Source organism: Muscardinus avellanarius (genome assembly GCF_963383645.1).
Source record: "Muscardinus avellanarius genome assembly, chromosome: 19".
In the NCBI taxonomy this organism is placed as follows: Eukaryota; Metazoa; Chordata; class Mammalia; order Rodentia; family Gliridae; genus Muscardinus; species Muscardinus avellanarius.
Genome location: NC_137805.1, coordinates 17,564,269 through 17,589,153, shown reverse-complemented (window position 1 = coordinate 17,589,153; position 24,885 = coordinate 17,564,269). Strand labels below are relative to the sequence as shown.

At 50.4% G+C, this 24,885-nt stretch overlaps 1 protein-coding gene across 2 annotated transcripts in view; it reads right to left on the bottom strand.

The window, feature by feature from the left end:
* The window catches only part of RIN2 (Ras and Rab interactor 2), a gene marked incomplete at its 3' end in the record, with an annotated part of 87,637 nt that overhangs the window by 14,408 nt on the left and 48,344 nt on the right, over window positions 1-24,885 (bottom strand). For both annotated transcript variants that reach the window (XM_080716805.1, XM_080716806.1), the window contains exons 4-8: window positions 22,538-22,730; window positions 21,048-21,159; window positions 18,383-18,455; window positions 10,821-10,912; window positions 5,628-6,773 (exon numbers count right to left, since the gene is read on the bottom strand). In XM_080716805.1, the coding sequence (XP_080572931.1) occupies window positions 5,628-6,773; window positions 10,821-10,912; window positions 18,383-18,455; window positions 21,048-21,159; window positions 22,538-22,730 (1,616 nt within the window). The remainder of the gene's footprint in view (window positions 1-5,627; window positions 6,774-10,820; window positions 10,913-18,382; window positions 18,456-21,047; window positions 21,160-22,537; window positions 22,731-24,885) is intronic.

Genomic DNA, 24,885 nt, shown 5'->3' with positions numbered 1-24,885 from the left:
AGGCCTATCTGGAGAGACCCTCGCCCACTCCCCACCTCCCCGCCAGGCCCGGGTGACTTGCCCGGAGGACCGTTCCCTGGTTACCACGGAGTCAGTGATTACCGGTGATGCTCAGAGGCAGGCCTGGGAGCCTTCTTTTGGACGATATAAATAATCAGCCTGATGTTGATGCCCTAGAGTAAAAATTATTCGACAGACGATGCCCCATCTCTGTGTTGTAGCTTCTATCTACTTGATTTTCAAAACTAATATAAGTATTCTTTTTGTATTTCATAAAAGGCCAGCTTTACTCTGATTTCGCTGCCCAGTTTTAACTTTATGAGGACTTTGGCTCCTTTTTAGGCAACAGGGTCACAGGACTACGTGAGAAGTCAGAGGACTCAAGGTTTTCATTTCATTTTGGCACTAACACTCTTCTCTGGCCATGCCTCTTGAAACAAATAAATACCGCAGGGCCTGAACCATATAGAGAATTAAAAAATCAAAAATAAATCACATTTAATATGGGAACTTACATCAGACTTGAGTACTTGCTGTTTAAAAATTGATCTTAACCCAAGTAGTCCTAACTGTTTAACTCCTAGGGAATGATATCAATGTTTACCCCTGTTTTGGGGGACAGAGGAAGGTCTTGTTATCTTGCCCAGATTGGTCTTGAACTCCTGAGCTCGAGTGAGCCTCCTGCCTCAGACTCTTGAATGGCTGGAGCTGCAGCTGTGTGCTACGATGTCTGACTCTCTAGCCCCTTTTCAACGAATGCATTATATTCTGGTGTCTGACCACATTTTTGGTATTGTTTCTCTATTAAACAATGAAATAAATCCGGGTGTGGTGGCACATGCTTGTAATCCCAGTACTTGGGAGGCTGAGACAGGAGGATCGCAGGTTTGCAGCCAGCCTCGGCTAGTGAGGCCCTCTGCAAGTTAGTGAGACCCTGTTTCAAAATAAAGAAAAATAGGGCTGGGGGCATCACTCGGAGGTAGAATGCCCCTAGGTTCCATTCCCAGTATCCACCCCCAAAAGAAATACTTGGATACGTGAACTGATATGTTCTTTAAAATTGGTGGCAATTGGTCTCAAGGGTACTTCTTCAAGTAATTAAAATGTTCTTTGGGGGGAAAACATATATTTGGGTTTATAGCACTTGAATAAAGAAAATAAGATCATCTTGTCTTTCACCATTGACTTAGGAATGTGAATGGTTGGCTGTTTCGTATCACAGATGATAGTCTGTTGTGAAGAGTGTGAGTAAACAGAAAATTTGGGATTACTAATATTTCCAGAGTTGGGATCAATTTTGTTTTTCTTGAATCAAAACTTGAAAACAAAGGGATTTCCTAAGATTGCTATCTCCAGAAATAAAAATTCTTCTTAACCAAAATGAAAACAAATAGCCATCACATGACAGTAAGTTTTGCAAAATAGAGGTTTCTTTACCAGGAATTTTAGACCGAATTCTTCCATTGGTCAAAAAAGACCAAGCCAAAAAGTGGTATGATGTGAAAACCTGACTCTAAGGAGAAGCAACTTTTGGGGCAGCCGCCATCTCCACGTCACAGTGCGGCACGACAGACTGGACGGGACTCACTCTGACGAGGAAGGAACCGGCCCCGGGGCTTTGTGCCGCTGTCTGTTATAGCATCGGCCTGCCCTGTGTACCACTTTGAAGCCATGAGGGTATGTGATAGCCAGAAAGAGACCGAGTGCGGGGTGAGCAGGTTTCCATGGAAACCAGCCCAGGTCTCATCCTCCTTGACTCCACTCTCCAGCCAGAACAGCCATGCTGACGTCAGGCAACAGATTCGGGCTCAAGAGTCTCTAACGTCAGGGCTTTGGGGTAGAAATATGCCAAGGGGTGGTCCAACAGAATGAAAATTTCCAGGATAGGATATGACCACTGACAAAGGGGCAGTTTTCCATTTTTTGAAATCGAGTCACTGCTTATCCCTTCTACTTCCTTAGAAAGTGCTAGAAGAGATGGGGGCATCAGCACATGGGCACAATTAAAGTGAGTGAGAACCATGTATAACTTCTGCCATTGGCTTCTCTTTATACAACCAAAGAACCGCCCTTTGAAGAAGACAGATTAGCATCATCTTCATCATCTCCATCCACTAGGGAGAGCCACACGCACACATTCAAATACTCGTGTGTGTGTGTGTGTGTGTGGTACTGGGAACTGAACTCAGGAGCATCCTGCCTCTGAGCTATTTTGTTATTTATTTATTTCTTTTTATCGGTGTATCATATCACAGTCAGACAAGCACACATCACTCATTTAGCCCTCTGTCTTTTAAATTTGGAAACAGGGTCTCACTAAGTTGCTGAGGGCCTTGCTAAGTTGGTGAGGCTGTCTGCAAACCTGTGATCCTCTTGTCTCAGGCTCCTGGGTACTGGGGTCACAGGCATGTGCCATCACGCCTGGCTTCAAAGAGTCACTGTCATCTGTGAATGGCTGCTCCAGTTCTACAGGGCTTAGAGCAGTGAAATGCCTCGTCCTGCTCCCTCGATTTCAGGATGGATGCCCTCTAACTTTAGGCTTTAAGTTAGAATTCCTGCCTCTTAGTTTGGACCTCCCTCTGTCCTCCAAAAGGTAAGGGAAAGGATAACAGGTCAAGATTCTTTTAACACAGAGACACCCCGCTGGCATTCTTGAAAAGCCTATCAAACTTTAGTAGACACCTGTTCAGAACAAGTTGGAGGCTTGAGATTCTGGGAATGGTATTCAAAGTGAAGATGATCTGGTGTTTGTCCCAGGAAGTGAAGTGACACGAGCACCCATCAGACAGGGACACCTGGGATGAACGCACGCCCACCCGCCATGTCCCCAGCATCCCCCTCCGCACACTGCGCTAATCATCTTGGTCTCTGCTCCTGGAATCTCCGAAATGTGAACACTGTCTACAGAAATCTGCCAACCCTGAGTGGCGAGTCTCAAAAGAATCTCTGCCTTAACCAGGACACAGTGGACTAGTGAGTCCTCCCAGCAGGAGGTTGTACAAAGAGGCGATTGGGGTCTGACTTTCCAGTAACTGGCTTGTCATCCCCTCCCCACCGTGAGATTCTGTGCTCTGCCCCAAGCACCTTCCTCTCACTTTCAAATGTCCCCCACTTCTGCTAGACTTTCAGAGCAGAAGGATGTTTTCATTGGCGAAGAAACAGGATGAACTGCCTGCTCTAACACAAACATTAAAAACACCCAACCAGATCAGGTATGTGGTCCACCACGGTAGTCTCGGCTTCTTGGGACACTGAGGCAGGAACACTGCTGGAGTCCAGGAGTTTGAGGCCAGCCTGAGCAACGTAGTGAGACCCCATCACAAACACCCAGGATCAACAAACCTACAGAATAGCCTGGCCATGTTTCCGGAGGTCACACCTACACTTCCACAAAGGGCTCAGCTCGCAGCTGGCTGACCAAGGCTCAGTCAACTGTTAGGGTCGCCCTTGACGGTCAGCGGCAGGGGGTGGAGTCAGAACCCCAGAAGTTCAAGTGCTGCCCTCGAGAGGTGCTACCTGGTGTGGCCATGGGACATACGGTCGCACCTGCCTTCCTCCACCCCACGAGGGGTGCAAACGTCTCTTTCACAGGATACGGTGAGGACCCCCCGAAATAGCCCGGACAGGCTGCCGGGCTCACGTCCAAGACACCGCAGATGTTGGTTTCTCTTCTCATTAGGACCTAGGATTTTAAATCAAAGGGCATCTTCCGCAGCAGAGATTTTTGGCATATCTCTGGAAAGCACAAGCCTGTGAGCTCTTAAGAGCAATACCATCTCTGAACTTAACTACAAAAGGAGCTGGCAGAAGACCTTCCCAGGACTGGCTGAGAGTGCGGCTGGCTACATCAGCAGGGAAGCAGCGGCCGCGGGGCCCTGGTTCCGCCGGAGCCCCCTCTCTGTGGGCAGGCTGGCGCTGCCGCATAGCTCAGGCCTGACATCAGCGCCTGCTGGCTGCCCCCCAGCCCTGGACAGGAAGCTCCTCCTGCAGGTCAGGGGTGGGGGTCCCTGCTAATACTCAGAGCTGGTCTCGCTGGAGAGGGGACTCTAGGGGACGGGGTGCGGAGAGACAGGCGGCTTCTATAAATATTCTGCCATCTCCTGGAGCCTTCTCAATTCTGAGGCACTTGGCAAAGACACAGTCCCTTGAGCGCCGGCTTCAGCAACAACCCAGCTCTGACCACGCCCTGATCAAACCCCAAGAAAACAAACACGGCTTTCATTCCTTTGTGAGCAAATCAGAATCAGAGTCGCTCAAATTCACTTTCAGGAGGGGGGGGGGAGAGAGAGAGAGAGAGAGAGAGAGAGAGAGAGAGAGAGAGAGAGAGAGAGAGAGAGAGGGAGAGAGAGAGAGGGAGAGAGAAAGAAAGAAAGGGAGAAACTCTACCACACACTGTTTACTACTTTCAACAAACAGCCGGGCAGAAAGGAAGGAGTTGGGAGCTGCGCTTCTTCTGAGTGGCCTGGAAGCTTTCTCTTTTGCCTGCTGTGAAGGAAGTCTCTGGAATTAACCTTTTAGAGTCAACCTTATGAAACAAAACAAAACAGAACCCTTCAATACTCTTGCCCTGGAAAAAGAGCCTGCTTGCCAAGTTCAAATTTGCCTTGGCAACTAGTTCCAAAGTAATTATTAGCAAGTCAGCCCTCCAATGAGGTTATAGAGAAAGTATTTCCCCTTGGCTATCTTACTGCTTTTAAAGGTATACCAAAGAAAAGTGCCCCCACCCTGACCTCAACAGTTGTTGTTGTTGTTTATCCCCAACGCCGTGCCCTGCACAGAACTCTGTGGGTCAAAGGCCCAGGACATGACCTTGAGGGAGGACTTGGTCAAAGCGTCCCTGGCTAGTGCTAGTTTCTGGGTGTGCCCAGGGTAGAAACTCAGGGCTCTGCATATACAGTCTTTGAACTCCCTGAAGACATAAGAAGTTTACTTTGCAGCCAGGCACAATGGTGCATGCCTGTGATCCCAGTACTTGGGAAGCTGAGACAGGAAGATCACAGGTTCAAAGCCAGGCAGCCTTGGTAATTTAGCAAAACCTTCAGCAACTTAGTGAGAGACCCTGTTTCCAAAAAAAAAAAAAAAAAAAAAAGTTGGTTGGGTAAATAGCTCAGAGGTAGAATGCCTCAGTTCAATTTCCTAGTACCAAAAAAACAAAAACAAAACACTGTTTTACTTTCCAAACAAAGAGGAACAAAACCCCTACTGCCTCTCAGTAAAAATACCTTCCATGCGCACCCCACCTGCACACTGCAAAGTTCAGCAAATGCCCAGCAGATGCAGGACACAGCACAGCTGGAGGCAGGAGCCGGCCCTCCAAAGTGGAACAGACACCGCCCGGCAGCAGCATCCTGCCCATCCATCATCGCTCCCCAAGCCCCTTCCCGGAGTGTGGGCTCGCTTCTTCCGAGTTGCCTGGAAATGTCTGTCCGCTCTCTTTTGCCTGCTCTGAAGGAGTCTCTAGCGTTGACCTTTTAGGGTCAACCTTATGAAACAAACAGAACCCCTTTGTTCCGATCAGGCGGAGCTGCGTGTGGTCTTGAGCCTCGGAGTAAACTCCATCCAGACAACTAGCACAGGGCGCACCCCCTGACACGATACCGCGGACCTCAGTATTTGCTGGTACTTACCGATTTGGTCTTCGGGGATCAGCGACTCGATGGGCGGGTCCAGCTCGGAGCTCTGGGACAGGTAGTTCTTGACCTGGGTCATGAACTGCCGGATGGTCTGCAGCATGTCCGTGCTGGACACGTGGCACTCCTTGTTCTCCTGCAGGAAGCTCACGTAGTCCTGCACCAGGCACCCGAAGTAGGTGCACTTATCCCTGGACAGCTCAGCGATCCTGCGGACCATCCGCTTCTCGGGGGTCATGAAGGAGCTGAGTACCCCGCTCACCTTCCGCAGCTGGGACTTGACGATCCTGGGCAGCACGAAGGAGCTGCTCCTTTTCTTTTTGGACTTGATGGGGGGCGCCATGGTCTCCTGGTCGCTCTCCCCTTCGTAGTCCTCGAGGCTGCTGTTGGTGTCTGCCTCGTAGCCGTACAGAGGCATGCTCCGGTCGAACTCCAGCGAGTCGGAGGAGGAAGTCGAAACGCTCATGTTGCTCAGTCTCTGCCGGCCCCCATGGCACGGGGGCCGTGATTCAGAGCTGGGAGGCCGGGCTCTTGAGCAATCCCCGGGGGCGTCCCCAGGCGGGGCTCCACCTGCCCGGCCAGCTGCGCACAGCTCGGGCTCCTGGCCCGGGGCTGGCCGACTGGCGGTCAAGGTCTTCGCGCCGCCTTCCGCTTCCAGAAAAGAAGCCTGCTTCTTCAGCCGGGGCGGAGGGATGGGAGTTGGTTTCGTTCCAAGCTGAGCTACATTCCCATGTTTGTTATGGTTGACTGTTTCTGGCATGCTCGTCTGGCTTTCAGTCCCGGACAGCCGAGGGCTTGTGTGGAGACTATTAATAGCGGGCGGCGGGGGCCGGGGCGGGGGAGACCGAGGCCTCTCCGTGCCATCCGCCTTGGGAGTCCTCAAGCTCCGTTGCTTCAGGTCTCCGCTGAGGTCCTGGCTGTGCACTTTCAAGAAAAGGGGATTTATAAAGCACAAGGCTCCGTTGGTCTGGCTGCACTCCAGCTCCGAAGGCGTCCTGGTTTTTATAGAATGCACTCCGTTTATGAGGCAGAGCTGACGCTCGGAGGCCGGGCAGAGGCCGTCGCCGTCGGAGGAGGAGGAGAGAGGCCTATGGGGAGGTGGAGAGTTGGGGGGTCTGCTGTCAGATGAGGAGCTCCAAAAATCTGAAAGTCATTACCGATGAACACAAGAATGTAAATACAGTACACGCAGGCCATCCCTCCACAAATTAAAGAAAGCCCTCCGAGGACAAACATGGGAAGGCGAGGTGCTACGCCTGGGAGTTGGGTTTTTTTTTTAATTATTTTTGCTTTTATTGTATTCTGTTACTGGGGAGGGCAAAGAGGCTGCCCTGGGAAGGTCCCAAGAGCCTCTCGTCTTCAAAGCCCTGGAGAAATACTGGCTGGGGCCAAGACACCTCCAGCCTGGCCCTCTGCACCGGTAAGCTCAAAAAAAAAAAAAAAAGAATGAAAGAAAAAGAAAAAAAGAAAAGGACTGGTACAGTCTAAGTTAGGAAAAAGGCCCTCAGGGGCCCCCGGTTCCTTTCCAAACTCCGAGTCAGCTCTCCAAGCAACACCGCCCTTTCCAATCACTTCTCCTGGGATGCCCTCTGAGGACGGCCGCCCGCCAAGGATCCGGGCCACAAGGTTCCGCTTTAGCAAGCAGGGCCGGCAGCTGGGCCTGGGGGAGGTTACACAATCTGCTTGGGGTTTTACACATTCAGCACTTAAACCCCTAGAAGAGGAAAAGTGGGCTCATGGGTCCCCTCAGCGAGGAAAGACAGGAAAGAAAGCGATCAAGCCTACGCAAATGTTAAAGGCAGCCCCCGCTCTACCCACTGATCATTCTGGTTTGCTATTTTTCGTGCCCAAATCCTATAACCTCCTGGCCAAGGCTGTAAATATTCCACTGTCTCTGGAGCAGTGCGGACTATACCTGGACTAGCGGGTCCCTTGCCCAAGAGCCTCGGCCTCCCGTGCTCTCTGGGGGAGGTGGTCGCGCTGTTAAGTCCATGTTGCGCTGACCACCGGGCCCGGGTCAAATTCTTTCTCTCTCCCTCTGTTTCTCTCTGGGGTGTCTGTTTCTTCCCCTGGCCAGGGGGCGTTGGAGAGAGGTTTCCCCGGGAGCCCCGGCCCTGCCCTGTCTGTTGGTGACACGGCTCTTGGTGTTCACCCCTGTGCCAGCTGCTTCGAGAGTCCTCCTCACATCCTTCCCTCCCTGCTCCCTGCCACCCAACACCAGGGCCAACGGCCACAGCTGGCTGCCGAAATCCCGGAGGACCTGGGGCCACCGAGGGGCTCCAGACCGTACTCCCATCGAGTTGGATTTTAAAACATGCTCCGTTGAGTCCGTGGAAAATGTTTGGGTATGCAAATGTACTTTTTCTACTGTGAATTCGATGAAATCTAAATACAGATCAGATATTGCTTATGTAAGTTTAGAGACTGAATCGAGTATGAGTATACAATAGGCATGGATTCTGAACATTTAGTAAAAAAAAAAGCAAAAAAGTAAAATCTATTGTGAATTCCTTTTGGAAATTTAACATCGATTACGTGTTAAAATGATAGCATTTTTTACATGTAATGCATAACAATAAATCATTAAAATTAGTTTAGCATGTGTCTACTTTTTTATGGTGGTACTGGGCATTGAGCCCAGGGGTATTCTATCACCAAGTTATACCCCAGCCCCCTTTCCTTCCCCCAGTACTAGGGATGGAACACGGGGGCATTCTACCTCTGAGCTATATAGCTCCAGTCCTAATTTTTATTCTTTATTTTGAAACAGGGTCTCGCTAAGTTGCAGAGGGTCTCACTAAGTAGCTGAGGCTAGCCCGGAACCTGTGATCCTCCTGTCTCAGCCTCCCAAATACTGGGATTACAAGCGTGTTCACCATGCCTGGCTCACCCCAGCCCTTTTTTTTTTTTATTTTTGAAACAGAGTCTCACTGAAGTTGCTGAGGCTGGCTTCAAACCTGTGATCCTCAGTGGGTTTGAAAGGTACTAATCCTCCTCCTAGGCCCTTTACGTCCTGCCGTCCCGGCTGCAGGCGTTGTAGGACCTCACAAGGCTTACAACACTGAGGCCGTATAGATGTGTGTCTCCCGTCAACTATGAACCGCACGAGTTTGGGAGAGGAAAGCTTATCATCCTCCAGGCCCGTGGCGGGAGGCTCAGTGCCCGCCACATAGCAGGCCCCTTGAGAAATGTTGGAAAAATGAGTAAACGAGTTGTAAGATGTGCGGTCTCTACCCAAGATGGGTATGCCGAGAGTCGCGCGTTGAACATATATTCGTTAGTCTTCATTCACTTCTGGTTAGTTCACAGCCACTGGAGCAAAGAATCTTTGTTTTTATCTTGGTACGGCACAAAGGTCACCCTTGCTGCAGTCCTCCGGCCCCAGCACGAGGCACACACTGTGTGCTGACCACCAGAGCAGAGCCGCGGGAAGGCGGCGCACTGCGGACGAGTGAATCCTGGTGTGTGTCTTCAGAGTCTGAATCGGGGGCTAGTGTATAGCCCTACATGCATCTCTAGCATGGAGGAGGAGGAGGGGCAGGGGGAGGGAAAGAAGGGGAGGAGGGAGAAGAGGGGGGAGGAGGACGGGGGAGGAAGAGGAGGGGGAGGAGGAAGAGAGAGGGAAAGAGTGGAGGAGGGGAGAGGGAGGGAGAGGTGGAGAAGGAAAAAGGGGAGGGAAGGAGGAGGGGAGGAGGAGGAGGAGGAGGAGGAGGAGGAGGAAAGGCCCTATAATCCAGTTGATGATATTAACCTCAGAAGGTATTTTAATTTTTTCCAAATATATGAAGCACTTAGTTCCAAGAGAAGGTTTACCTCTTAAGTCAGGACACTGCTATGGCCCTGCCATCCTCCGCCACCCCCTGCAGGATTCTCTTTCCAAATCTTACTACCCAGAAAGACCTCAGACACATGAGGCAATCCTTTTGAGGCAATCTTGGTTCCAGAAGGGAGCCTGGAACCACCCCCAGGCTTCTCTGAGGATAGGGAGGCTCCCTCAGAATGATTCCCACTTCAAAACAAGTTCCTTAGACTAAAAGCAAAATACGCCAAAGGAGGAACCCATGTTCTTGATTTTTCGGGGCCAGGTGTCATAGTTTCTTAATGTTCTAGGAATTCTAGTATGGGGCTTAAGCATTTCGAACTTCCATTCAAATACTGTGGTTTGACGATTTATCTCTTCCAAGAGAGAAGTCCTGAAATATTAAGAGAGTCTCCCTTATCCACGTTGAGGGGAAATTCTGTGCAAACGTTAAACCCACACACATTCCCCCGAGCAATGGGGCAAAGAGAGTAAAGTGGGTGAGGTGCACGTCCTGATCCGCTGGCCGGCAGAGCTGCAGAGGCTTCCGGACCTCAGGGAAGAGGCCCAGCCGTCAGAGCAGGGATCTGTGGCAGGGAACGGGACGTGACCCAGGACGGCAGGGCGGGACCTGGACAGCAAGAGGAACTGGGGCAGATGTGATCTGAGATGCCTTTGTTGTCAAATTCCTCAAAGCACAGAAATGTAGGCTGCGCTCACAGGCCCCTCAAAAATAAAACCTTGCGCACGAGATGGGGAAGGCTGGATTTCTCTGTCTGTCAAGCACCGCCCTTCCCCAGCCAGATGTAACGGAAAGGGGAGCCCTGACGGATCACAGCGGTGTATGCTGTGTACACGGGACTCCGGCATTTGGGTAGGAAGCTCTACGTCGTTGACAGAAGCTGGCGAGATCTGGGAGCTACCCAGACAATCTCAGCGCCAGCCTCACCTGCATAAAGAATCTCAGAAAGTGTGAAAGGGCCTCACAGACTGAGGGCTGGGTTTTGCCATGAGGTGTGTGTGTGTGTGTGTGTGTGTGTGTGTGTGTGTGTGTGTGTGTTGGGGGGAATTTGGTGGTATTAGGGATGGAACCCAAGGGCATTTTACCTCTAATATATACCCCCAAGCCTATTTCCTTCTTTTTTATTTGGAAACAGGGTCTCACTAAGTTGCAGATGGCCTCACTAATTAGCTGAGGCTAGCTTCGAACCTGTAATCCTCCTGTCTTAGCCTCCCAAATACTGGGATTACAAGCCTGCACCACCACGCCCGGCTGGGAGAGTCTTTTTGACCACAGGTGTGTTCGACGTAGCGGTTCAGCCTTTGGTGGCTCTGCGTCGACTCCTCCGTAAATGTTTTTAAGAGAGACCTGGGGAGGGGCTTCCACTTACTTAGTCCCAGCTGGGCGAGTTTTTCGAGCTGCGCCTCTGTCTTGGCTGTAGAAATGGCATAAGGCAACTTCAAGGTGAAGGGCAGAACGTCCCTGGGTTTTCAGAAAAGGAGAGAATGTTCATTATTACGCATCCGGTGTCTACCTCTCGAACTCTTATTCATCTTACAGGTGTTTGGCTTAAACTGTTCAAAATGTCCTATGTAGACACCACACCCATCCAACCAGAACTTCTCTTTGCTGGTGAGAGGGCTCAAGGCGTCCAAACTTAAGAGTGGGCCGAGACGAGCCCAAAGGGTTCCAACACCCACGGTGTGGACCGGACTTCCCTGCTGGGCACAGTTAGCGTCAGAGTTGCTGACTATGTTGTAAGACCCATCCCACCTATAAAACCATCTGGACTAATTAGCCCATCTGAATGCCAGGCTCTAGCTCCCTGGGCAGGAGTGTGCCATCTGAAGCCAAATTTTATTAGCCCTTTGCTTGACATGTGGCAGGTCTTCAGCAAACACCTGCTGGTTTTACTTGTGATACCTTCCTTCCTCTCTCTCTCTCTCTCTCTCTCTCTCTCTCTCTCTCTCTCTCTCTCTCTCTCTCTCTCTCTCCCTTCCTTTCCCTTCCTTTCTCTTTCTTTCTTTCTTTCTTTCTTTCTTTCTTTCTTTCTTTCTTTCTGGTACTGGGGATGGAATCCTAGGACATTCCACCTCTGAGTTATACCCCCAGCCTGATTTTTTTATTCTTTATTTTGAAACACGGTCTCACTAAGTAGCGAAGGGCCTCACATAATAGCTGAGGCTGGCTGTGAACCGCAATCCTCATGTCTCAGCCTCCCAAGTGCTGGAATTACAAGTGTGGACCACCATACCCGGTTCAACTCGTGACATTTGCAAAAACAACCCACACTGTGTCCTTTGTATGTTGAAGACAAAACTTTTTCCGTGTGTGTGTGTGTGTGTGTGTGTGTGTGTTACTGGGTATTGAACCCAGAGCTATTTTACCTCCGAGCAACACCCCCACCCCTTTTTACTTTTTGTTTTTGCTAGGTTCCTGAGAGTCTATGTGCTGAAGCTATCCTTGAACTTGCGATCCTCCTGTCTCAGCCTCCTCAGTACTGGGATTACAGGCATGTCCCATCATGCCTGGTGCTTCTGAGTTTTAAGGCAGGTCTTTCTTTCTCTAACTTTAAGGTGCACATGAGCTTTCAGGGGTCTTGTTACATCACACACGGCACATGCTGGTTCAAGAGGTCTGGGCAGGACTAGATATTCTGCATTCTGCCAGCTTCCCCGCTGGTACACGCCGTGGGCACCTGGTTCATGCTTTGAAGGCAAATCTAAGGCATCTCGTGTCAAAAATGGCACAAGCAACACGGTGCCATGCACCAATGGGCAAAAACAGCCATCGAAGAGCACAGGCCAAGAGTGGGGAGCCAAACTGATGCCAGAGTCCTGCCATAGCAGGGCTCCAAGTCCTCAGACGCAAATGTACTGGGCTCTCGGAGAGGGCAAAGGCAGATGTAATAAAGATTCCTTCATGTCCATACTTAAGACTTGGGGGCATGCCCTAAACACCGGCGAATCCCCACGGGCTGAGCACACACGTAGCTTGATGTGGACAGGGAGAAAGTGGTTTCTGAACACACAAAGGGAATGAACATTCAATGACAATGGTTACTTACTGGGAAAGGTATTCATAGTTTTCTTGCTGGTGGATTGGTTTTACAAAGAAGGAGTGGGTCATTGGTTCGACAAATGTTTACGACAATCTAGGGCACAAGTCACTGTTGAGGGCTGGGGACAAAAGACGCACATCTATGCCAGCATGGCACTCGTTCCAGTGGGCACCAACAGACAGCAAACGGATATGTAGACAGCAAACGGATATGTAGAAGGGGACACATGCTATGCATAACAGTTACACGCAAAATGAGAATAAAGAGTGAGAGCCGGGCGTGGTGGTGCGTGCCCGCAACCCCAGTACTAGGGAGGCTGAGACAGGAGGATTGCAGGTTCAAGGCCAGCAACTGAGAAAGACCCTTATCAACCTAATAGAACCTTTAGCAACTTAGTAAGACCCTCAGAAACTTTGAAACAGAGATCTGTCTCAAAATAAAAAATAAAAATGAGGCTGGGAGTGTAGGTGGAATTACCAAAAAAAACTTATTACAAATAAAAAAAGAACAAAGGCAAGAGTTGACCGATTAAATGTCCGGAAACAGATGGTGTTTGAAGATCTGTACGTGGCCGGCAGCTACCTGATAAGGGAAGAATATTCTCAGCAGAGGGGGGAGCAGGTACAAAGGCCCTGCGCTGGGAGAGAGCCTGGCATGTATGAAGGCCACTGTGGCCAACATGGACTTATCGAGGGCCAGGACTTGCGGCTTCTGCCTGTATTTTGTCAGCACAGAAGACCTTCAAGTTTCTATTTATGGCGGTCCTATACCGAATGGCCTGTTGTTTGCAGTAAGATGAGGCAACATTCCATCGTGGACCAGATTAAATCTGGATGACCGGCTAGTCCTGGAACCCTAGCAGCCGTTGCCAAGGAATAACAAAGTTGTAAAACCAGCGAGAAGAACAAAACATGGATATTTTGACATTTCATAGAATCACCCGGACTCCTCCAGGCCGTTCACAAGAAGACAGGGAAGGCAGGCGGGTGCTCTTTCCTGGGCTGTCAACCCCAGGCCACCTCCTGCTTCCAAGGACCCCCGCCTGTCCGTATCTGCTGGAGAGGAAGCAGGGACCACCGGGGGGCAGATCAGACCTGGCAGGCTGCTGGGCCGGATCATGATCTCAAATGGAGATAAATGGAGCCAGAACTTCTTACTACCAAGGTTTCCTGCTTGTACGGCTGGGTTTTTATTTTACACTTTTATCTGGTTAAGTGGAACGCCTAGAGTTTAAACATCACTTGACTGGTTTAGGTTTTTCTTAATGACATGTGACAGGAAGCCACACCTACTATTTGTTAATGAATAGTTTGTGGGCTTTCATCTACTAGAAAATTAGATGTTGCACATGAGTCCTCTCCCACCAGGCCAGCCAGGGAGCATCCCAATGTCTACACGCGCGCGCGCGCACACACACACACACACACACACTAAGGTTAGGCTCGAAGGAAGTGTCCCCATGTTTAACTGTGTGTGTGTGTAGTGCTGAGAATTGAAATTGGGACCTTATACCAAGCAGTCTACCACTGAGCTACATCCCAGCCCTTTTGACTTATTTTGCTTTGAGACAGAATCTTGCTAAGTAACCCAGTCTGGTCTTGAACTTGGGGCCTTCCTGCCTCCGCCTTCCGAGGAGCTGGGATTTCAGGTGTGTGCCGCTGCACCTGGTTTGAAGGCTCCGATTGCAAAGATTGCGTAACAGATAAAGCCATTATCTTAGGTGTGTTTTGCCCAAGAGTTCTAACACATATGTGGTCTAGACTCATTTTTAAATATTTGCTATATATGTTGTTTTTCTTTCTGTGTTTTTGTGAGTACTTTACCTCAGACCTGCAGACCAGCGTTTTTTTTTTTTTTCTTTTAATTTTGAGGATCTTGTCAAATTGCCCAGGCAGACCTCAAACTTGCAATCCTCCTGTCTCAGATTCCTAAGCAGCTCGGATGAGAGTTGTGTGCTACCATGCCTGGTTCATGTTGTATTTTTAAAGAGGAAGGGACTAATTACAGCGGGGCCCAAAGGTCACCATGTTCCATCCTGTAGTCATGACCATACAATGACACAGAGAGGTGTGGTCCTTGGCATACCCCACAGGGTGCATGGAGGTGAAGTGGGGGTCAGAGTCCAGCTGTGTTGGACCCCCAAGTCTGTGTGGCTGGCTGAGTATAGTGGCAAAGCATAGGCGTTCGCATCACTGCGGGCCTGGGTTCAAATCCCACGCCTGCTCATTTGGAACAATTTCAGCCAGTGCCTATTCTCCCTGAGGCTCAGAGTCCTCAGGATCCTAATCTACAGGCTGCCATGAGGGTTAGAAAGTGTGACGGTAGGGCCCTGCACTGCGACCGAACACCTCCGATCGCTCTCCGCGTCTCCCCACGGAGGACCAGCGGCGGTGATCTCACACCCGAGAGCTCGCTGGTTAACAGGGTCTCGGGCACTGCCCAGCCCCCGCAGTCGGATTCGGCACACTGACAAAGCTCCAGGTGACTCTGCTGCACAATGAACTCTCACAGCAGTTCTCCACACTAAGCTGATTGCTCCCCAGTGACAGGGAGCTACCGGGCATTGGCGGCCAACTGCAGGCACTCTCTGTGTTCTCAGCAGGACTCCAGACGGGGCAAACCCTGCCCTTCCTGATCCAGGAATTCTCTGTCCAGTGCATACTGGACCTGTTCTGTGGATAATCCAGTCATGTTCCCTACTTGAAAAAAAAAATAAATATATATATATATATATATATATATATATATATATATATATATATATATAAAATTTTTTTCAGCACTGGGGATGAAACCTAGGGACATTCTACCTCCAAGCTACACCCCCCAAGTCCATTTTTAATTCTTTATTTTGAAACAGGATCTCGCCGGGCGTGGTGGCGCACGCTTGTAATCCCCGCGCTTGGGAGGCAGAGACAGGAGGATGGCGCAGGTTTGAAGCCAGCCACGCGTGCTGGCTTAGGAGACCCTGTTTCCAAATAAAAATGTAAAAATAGGTCTGGGAGTGTAGCCCGGAGGTAGAAGGGCTTCCAGGAATCTGTACCACAAAAAAAAAAAAAAAATTAAAAAAAAAGAAACGGTCTCTGATTGCAAAGTGCCTAAGTAGCTGAGGCTATCCAAGAACTGCAATCCTGTCTCAGTTTCCCAAGTACTGGGATTAAGAGCGTGAGCCACCAAGCCCAGCTGAAAGCAGTTATGCATAGTGAACCACCAAAAGGTCGCACAATATTGTGGTAAACGAGGAACACTGGTGCATGTCTGCAGTGCCAGTACTTGGGAGGCTGAGACAGGAGGATCACAGGTTTGAGGCCAGCCTCAGAAACTTATTCAAAAATAAAAAATAAAAAGGACTGTAGGCATAGCTTGGAAGAACGCCTCTGGGTTAAATCCTCAGAACAACAATAACAATAACAACAAAACAACATTTTTTTTTCTTTTTTGTAAAACTGGGTCACATCAACAACTGATTTTCAAGGACACAGATGTTTAACATTAAAAGAGAAACAAGCATCAAAAAAGCAAGTAGCTGCATGCAGCAATGCCCGCCTGTCATCCCAGGATTTGGGAAATTTGGACAGGAGGGTTGTGGGTTTGAGGCCAGCCTTGGCACCTTAGCAAGACCGTCAACAACTTAGCGAGACCCATGTTTCAAAATAAAAACAAAAAGAGCTGGGGATGCAGCTCGGAGATCGAATGCTCCCGGCTTCAATCCCTCCTGCCGAGAAAGAAAGGAAGAAAGGAAGAACCTTTTCATTTTGAAAATAAGAAAATTAATCTCAGGCCCCTCTGGTTGCAAAAGGTCAACGTCAGGCTATTTCTGCGAGTGCCTTACGTGGGCGTCGTGCTTTGTAGTTTAAAAAGGGCCTTCATACGCTTTACATCCTTTAATTATCAGACAGTCCTGGACAGCAGGTGCTCCAGTCTGTTACGAGTGCAGAGGGCAGAGATGGTATCTTTTCTGTGCGCCGGCCAAGTATTGTTTTGTGGGTATAAGTCTCTTTCCCAATGACAATTACCAAAAGGCAAACTCTGAAGAGTAAACATCGGCCAACTCCACCTCTGCCTGACATGTTAGCACTGACCCATTCTCCTCCGGCCTGGTTAGCTTTAGATCAGACCTGGCGTAATTCCTTGGGGATGGCGGTGGCGGTGGGTAAGGAGGCGGCAGGGCGGGGCTGGGGAGGGTGGGTGTGTGCCTGGGGATGTTCTTTTGCATCCGTTTTATGGGTCGACACTTTTTTTCTTGTACTGGGGATTGAACTCGGGGGCCTTCTGCAGAGTCTCGCTAAGTTGTCGAGGCTGGACTCAAACATGTGGTCCTCCTCTCTCAGCCTCAAAAATCCTGGGATTACAGGTGTATGCCACCACTCTGACTAGCACATTTCTTCACAAAGACCCAAGGGACCGTGGCCACTCATGGTAAGCAGGTGACATCCTCTTGGAAGGGGCTCCAGAGGTCACTGGTCTAAGTCCAGAGGAAGCTCTCGTTTTCTTCCTGCTGGAGAGCAATCCCGGGTTCTCCCTGTGAAAATGCCAACTCTTCCTCAGGCCGTGGACTGTGTAGCTTGCGCTGGCCCAGAGAGTTTAGTTAGAGCCTGTCTCTTGAAGGGGTACAGTGAACAGGGAGAAGCTCGTCTAACTTGGGCGTCAAGGACTAACGTAATCTTTAAAGCAGAGTCAAAGAAGCCGGCCCAAATGAACTCCTCAGCTTCACCCGGTGAGCGTTAGGACACTGACTGTGGAGACCTATTTCCTAGTCTCCAGCATCCGCTACAAAGGGCAAACAGAGCCACACAGAAGCCACACTGAGCGCCGCCCCACAGGACAGGCAGTACCATTCCCTGCGGGCTCCGTGTGTTAATCGCTGAGAGAACACTTGATGTGGAAAGCTGTTTTTTTGTAAAAGGAAAAGAAAATTAATAATCGTACTAAGAATTCTGCTGGGCTCAGTGGCGCGTGCCCACGATCCCTGCATTAGGAGGCGGAGGCAGTAGGATCATAAGTTTGAGGCTGGCATGCCGCAACTTAATGAGACCCTGTTTCAAAATAAGGTAAAAAGAAGCCAAGCATGTGGGCGCACACCTGTGATCCCATACGTGGGAGGCAGAGACAGGGGATCGCAGGTTTGAGGCCAGCCTCAGCAATTTAGCCAGACCCTCAGCAACCTAGTGAGACCCTGCTTCAAAACAAAAAAAATAAAGGGCTGGGGATGTAGCGCAGAGGTAGAACGTCTCTGGGTTTAATCCCCGCTTCTACCAATAATAATGATGACAGTAATAGAAAGCCTTCTACAGCTCACAACATCTGGAAAGTGAGTAGCACCCGGATTTGGAGCTTAATTTCACAGGGACCTAGATGGTAGCTTTGATTATGAAAAAAGACACGGGCCCTCAACTGGCAGCAGAAACGATCTGCACGACTGATGAGCTGGTTGAAAAAGAACGCACCTTTGCAGCACGGATTCCGCTCTCTGAGCGTCTTCAAAAACATTACCAGGGACCTTTAAATGTTACAGATGTGTCCCATATGTTCCTGTGTGTGTTCCTGTGTGTGTGTGTGTGTGTGTGTGTGTGTGTGTGTGTTATGTGTCATGTGAACGTGTGTGTGTGCACGCGTGCGGGTGTATTTCCTGCTTGATAGGTCCTAGGGAGCAGCTTGAAGAAATAATTACTGAAAATGTCCATCCGGAGGGACCGTGTAGCTGTTTCCATCTTAAGCCGGTGCATGAACCAACCGGGTGAACGTTTTATTTAAACAGCCAGTCCTCCCTCTGACCATGAATGGCGGTCAGTTTCCCGGATCCCTCCTCCCGGCCGGAGTGGAGAAACCCAAGCTGGTGACGTCGCACGTGCCCGGCATATCCTTAAGGTCCTCGGGGCGCAGGGCCTTACCTGCTGACGCAGTAGAAGGCAATGAGCCGGAATAAATCTGCAAAACTGATTCCTGAGCCGTCCAGAGAAAACGCTGGAAAAGAGAGATTTTAGACCGGCTGAGTTCCCTGAGCACATCTGGAGGGAAATGCCCCCTCGTGCGCAGGCGCGGGCCCAGGGCGCACTCCCGTGCCCTCTACTGTGTGGCTTATCAAAACCAGCTGCGAGGAGGTCGCGGGGCAGCCAGGCGTGGGCCTGCAAACAGGCGGGTGCTCGGCCCTGACTCACGCGGAGCACGTGCCCGGTGCTTGGTAAACACACCAGGACAGACTGGGGTTGCTCAATGATTTTTTTTTTCTAAGTTCAAAGCACAAAGTTGGGCAGGGGTGGAGGCCATCAACTGGGCAAGGTGCCGACTGCCCGCCCTTGGCCCATGGGTCTCCATGAACATGGGCCTCCTGGGCCAACTCCCTGTCAAACCCGGGGACATTTGGTTGACAGGCACGGAGAGAGGGGCATGGGGCTGACGGAGTCAAGGCTCCCAGAAACAAGCTGTTGGTTCAGTTCAGTATGAAAGAGTCTAAAAGCATGTCTTCTCACCTGGCCCCATTGTAAGGGTTTGGTGATTGGCAGGACTTGGAACACGTACGTTCACCACCCACCCCACACCACCTGTGCAGAGACTCTGCTCCTAGACTCAGTGTTATGGAGGCTGACTCAGTCAGGCACATTTTATTCCCCTTCAGACACTCAATATACGTTTATTATTTTGCTACTTTTGTATTATTTTGCTTAGTATTTCTGTGGTGCCCCAGAACATATCCATATCTACACATAGACCATCACAGACACCACACACATACACACAGAAAAAATAAACACCCATGGTTACCACAGTCTAATGAGTTCAGAAGGGGAGGCCCCGTTTTGGGTAGAGTAACGTCTCTGAGTCTTGGTTTTCTTATCTATACAATGGACAGTAACAGTATTTTCCTTGTTTTCCAGAAAGGTAACAGTGGGAACCGAAATTTTAAAATATGAAATATTTTATGTGAAAGCACTATATACAAATATGAAGTGGTATTATTAAAGCACGTTGTCCAGAAATAATGATAAAAATCTCTCTCTCTCTCTTTTTTTCGTAGCACTGAGGATGGAAGCCAGGGCCTCACCCTCGCCAGGCAAGCGCTCTACACTGAGCTGTACTCCAGCGCCCTCTCCCTGTCTCTACGGCAAGCCTCTTCTGCCTCAATCTGTAGAGAAGACAGGCTCTGGCTGGGAGGCGCTGTGCCAGCGGGTCCCAGGTCCTGGTAATTAGCTACGGCCACCTGAATGCTTTGCCTAAGAGAGCTTCTTCAATCTCCGAAGTCACTTGGAGAGGTTTAAGGAAGTGACGGAGTCTTGTTAGGAGGGAAAGTCTCCGGCCCAGCAACTTCAATGAACAAGAAAGTTTTCATAAACATTGACCGTGCGTCTAGAAGGAAAAGGAAGTGGCTGCTGGGCCACTTCATTACGATGGACTTCGTCCATGAGAAGAATCCGATAACCGGTGAGACCGTTGCTGCCTGGCCAGCGGCTTTCAGAAAGCCAGCTCAGAATCACCATGCCAACATCCACTCATCGGCACTGTTCTCAATGTAAATTCCTGATCTCTGGAACAGTGGGTCTGAAATGCGCCCTCCGCTTGCTTCTCCCTCTACTTGGGTTATATTCCAGGTTCTGCCTGCTCAGGTGAGCAGGATTCCCTGGCATCCTTGGCCTTTGAGTTCTGGGTTTATACTTGAACCGGAAGCAGACCCCAGAGGCTGCCGGGTTTCCACAGACCAGAAATGCTTCTTCTTCAGATCCAGGTAAAGGTCATCTGGCTCAGGAAAATGATGGACGCCGGCTGGGCATAATCTCATCTCTGCCCCTGAACTGACCTCAGTACCTTCAGTTTCCACAAATGTAGGATCCGAGGTACACTTGGGAATGGAGAAACGCGTGAGGATCCTGGTCTCAGAACCGCTCCCCATCTTTCCTCTCTGGGGCTTTGCAGCCAAGCCTTTGGCGCGCAGAGCATCGTACCCTCCTTTCCCGGGGGCTGGCAGTGCCTCAGAAGCGTGTCTTCCCCTTTTTATCTAAAACTTGGCCTCCTCACACTTCACATTTCCATTGACCAAAAGGGAGAGCACAGCCACAGAACAGCACAGACAAACCAACAGAGCCGGTCCCCACTCCGTCTTCGAACCGCAGCCAGCTGTCTGCGCTGGGGGCCGGCCTCTGCCTCTGAGGAGCTGCGTTTCACAGACCAAAAGCTGCCGCCTGCAGGGGACAGGTCCACTCGCGGGTCGCGCATCCACGGGGTGTGCGGCATGTGCCCTGGCCCTGGGTCTCGGGGAGGGCTCCGCTGCCATGGCCTCCCCTGCAGCTTAGTCACCAGCAAACCCGGCAACCAAGCCCCCGCCCGCTCACCCGGGGGAGGACGAGGAAGCAGCCTTCCCGGCCGTCCATGTCAAGCAGCAACCGTGCGCCGAGAGTCAACACCCAGGGCTCGCCACCACGCCGTGGACGGATAAGAGAACCGAGGCTCCCATGGAGGTCTCCTGCCTAGCCGCTCAGGGCCAGGGCTCAGGGCCAGGGCCGCCCGTCCCCGAACCCTGGACCCTCACCACCACCCAAAGCTGACCATCCGGCGGCCACTTACTGTACGTGCTCTCCTTGATGGCGAACTCCTTCAGCGCGGCTCCGAATCCACAGGGCAGCCGGAGGGAGAGGACTTTCTTCTGCATTTTGGTAGATTTGCGAACCAGGAAGATCTGGTGGAAGGAGGAGAAGTGCACGCTGAGCAAACATCTCGAGGGTCGGAGCCTAGGCCTCTGCTCTTCATGCCCCTGGCTTCTTCTTGGCTGAACTACCGGGCTCCACGCAGACATTCTTAGGCCGGAGCACAGGCCGCTCAGAGAGTGGCCACCTGTTCCCAGGACGTCCCCAAGGACGTTCCACCACTGAGGCACATCCCCAGCACTATTTTATGTTTTTCTTTGAAACAGGGTTTCACTAGATTGCCGAGGCTGGCCTCAAACCTGCGATGTCTCAGCTTCCCAAGTACTGAGACTATGGGTGTGCAGCACCATGCCTAGCTACTTACTTTAAATTCTTATAAAGAATTAAAAGAATGAAAGAATGAAACACACGGGGCAAGATGTGACGTTCTGGACCACACAGGAGACACCCAGCCCTGAGTATCATTTATTTTTCATTTTAAGAACATCTATAATAGACTGTAGCTGAAGGAACCGAATCAGACTTTGAGTCATAGGAAAAACCTCGAAAAAGAGAATGAGCCCGTGAACAGAGAATGCCGGAAGCCTGAGCCCCGAGTTAGACGGCTTAGAGGGCGCCCAGGCTCAGAATGAAAGGAGAGAAGCAGGAGCAGCCGAGCACTCCAGAACCAGCCTCATCGTCAAGGTTAGTCACAAGAGTTCAGGTTCAGCAGGGAACTCTCATCCCAGTGCTTGGGAGGCCGAGGCAGGAGGCCAGCCTCAGCAACCTAGTGAGATCCTGTTTCAAATAAAATAGAGCTGGGGGCGTGGCTTAGAGGTAGAATGCCCCTGAGTTCCATCCCCAGTACCAGAATAAATAAGTTTATTTTTATACATTTACTTATTTTATTTGTGGTACTAGGGATGGAACCCAGGGGCATTCTACCTCTGAGCTACACCTTCAGCCCTATTTCTTATTCTTTATTTTGAAACAGGGTCTCACTGAGTTGCAAAGGACCTCACTAAGTAGCTGAGGCTGGCCGCTAACCGTGATCCTCCTGTCTCAGCCTCCCAAATGCCGGGATTACCAACATGTGCCACCACGCCCGGCCCTAAGTTTATTTATATTTGTAAAGTTCTGGCTCAGGGCCCCTGGCCAGCAGGCAGTCCTCCACCCTCAAAGATGCCCTGCTCCCCTGCTGAGCTCTGTGGGGAGGGTCCCCCACCATGGCGACCGAGCAGACGAAGACAGAGAGGCCAACCCTGAAAGACCCTGTTCCTGGGAGCTGCCTCTGTGGTTTCCAACGTTTCCCTGCATTGGAACTAAGGTCCACAGCAGGCACCACGCTCCCTACATGCTAGGGAGAACTTTCTGGAAGCAAGTCCAAGGGTTTCTCTTTAGGGCAGCAGCAGCCTGGGCTCTGAGCCGTACCCCGGGAGGCTGGGACTTCAGGACTTCCGCCGCCTCCTCCTCGCTGAGGCCCAGCTGCAGCCAAATGGGGTGCGTGTGCAGGAGCCGGTCCAAGATGCTGAGCCGGTTGGACAGGCTGTCGTAGCCAGAGTCCCGCGGACAGGTCTTCACATCCTTTTCCTCAGAGTAGCCATCGTCTTTGAGTCTCACCATGCTGAGGGGAAAAAGAAAACAAAACAGAACAGGAGGGGTCGCATGGTTGCTGCCAGTTTCTCCCACGGGGAGGTCATGCGCACAAGCCCACGGGGCGGGCCTCTCGCAGCAGGCGCGCCATCTTGGGGCCACCACCTTGTCTTATCTCCCACTCAAGACTAAAAGCTCTGAGGGTAGGCAGGTGCTTTATGTATTCTAGAGCTCGAATGGTAAAGACAGGGCTTTGTGCACAGCAGACCCGACCGTCTCTTTTTAACCCAATTTTCAAAAGGTCCTAAGCATCTAAGTATTGTATAGTTCAATACAGTGCTTTATGTCTCTGGGCATAGAGCATTCTGTCTCTGAAGATGGAACCCTAAGTACTGTATTCCATAAATGGTACCCATGAGGTCTTCACGCTCAGAAGCATCTGTCGTGAGCATGGATGTGGCCCCGCTCTGAAGGCACAACACACTTTACATTCATATCACACCTAAGTGATTGGACACTATTTCTTCTTACAAATCTAAGCATATTTATCATCAACATTATTTATTTATTTATTTATTTTTGCGGGTCTGGGGATGGAACCCAGAGGCATTTGACCCCAGTTTTTTATTCTTTATTTTGAAACAGGGTCTCACTGAGTTGCGGAAGGCCTCACTAAGTAGCTGAGGCTGTCGGCGAACCGCGATCCTCCTGTCTCGGCCTCCCAAAGGCTGGGATCACAAGCGAGCGCCACCGCACCCAGCTCATCAACATTATTTATAATAAAACCTCACAGTGAAATGGTTCTGTGTTATCCAGAAAATTATACTGACATCATTCATAACAGTCAACAAGTGACCACAACTCAAATGTCTATCAGCTGCTGAATAGATAAACAAATGTGGTCTATCCTTACAGTGGAATATTATTCAGCTGTAAAAAGGAATGGGATTCCTGACCCATGCTACCACATGGCAAAACCTTGAAAATACTATGCTTAGTGGAAGAAGCCAGGCACAGGAGGCCACGTGTAGTACGATTCCACTAACACGAAAAACTCAGAATAGGCCAACCCACAGGCAGAACTTGGGTTAGTGGTTGCCAGGTGAGGGAGGAAAAGGAGAGTGGAGTGACCTCAAACAGGTACCAGGTTTTGTTTTGGGTGATGGAAGTGTTCCGGTGTTGGGTGGTGGTGATGACGCACCTTTGTGAATAGCCACTGACAACTCTGCATGACTCACACACTGAGAAGGGTGATTTTACAGTGTGTTAGCCATGACATCCCTCGGGTGCCAATTCTAACCCCGTCACTGAGCATCTAATGTCCATTTTACAGAGGAGAAGACTGAGGCCCAAGAAGATGATAGGCTGCCAGAGATGTTGACAGTCATGAAATGGCAGAGCTAAAAAAAATTAAAAAGTGGCCTGATGTTCATCCAGCTTTGTGGGTCCCAAGGAGGGTCAGGAAGGCAGGATCATTGGTATACACGTGGCGTCTACTCTATGCCAGGCCCTGGTGTTTTCTCATTTACTCCCCACCACAGTCCTGAACCATAGGTGAATGATCTTAATTTGTGTGTGTGTGTGTGGTACTGGGAGTGGAACCCCAGGGCTCTCTACCTCCAGGCTATACTCCCAGACCTATTTTATATTTTATTTGGAAACAGGGTCTCACTAAGTTGCTGAGAGCCTCACTAAGTAGCTGAGGCTGGCTTCGAACCTGTGCGATCCTCCTGTTTCAGCCTCCTAAGTGCTGGGATTATAAGTGTGCGCCACCACGGCCGGCATGATCTTAATTTTTTAAAAAGATGGCCAGGGGCCGGGCATGGTGGCACACACCTTTAATCTCAGTACTTGGGAGGCTGAGACAGGAGGATCATAGGTTCAAGGCCAGTCTCTGCAACTTAGCCAGACTCTCTGCAACTGTTTCAAAGTAAAAAATAAAAAGGGCTGGGGGTGTGGCTCAGAGGTAGAATGCCCCTTGGGCTCAATCCGTATCACGAAAAAGAGGACCAGGAGGCTCAGACCAGCTGCATAGTTGCCCACGGCCCTTCCATACACAGAGGGAGAAGACGGAGATTCCAGCCGAGGCTACTTAGCACTGGTGTTTTTCTCCTCACATTAGAGTTGACCTTCCCTGGCTCTCAAGAGGCAGGCCAGCACCACGTCCTGGTCCCGGAGCAGCCAGC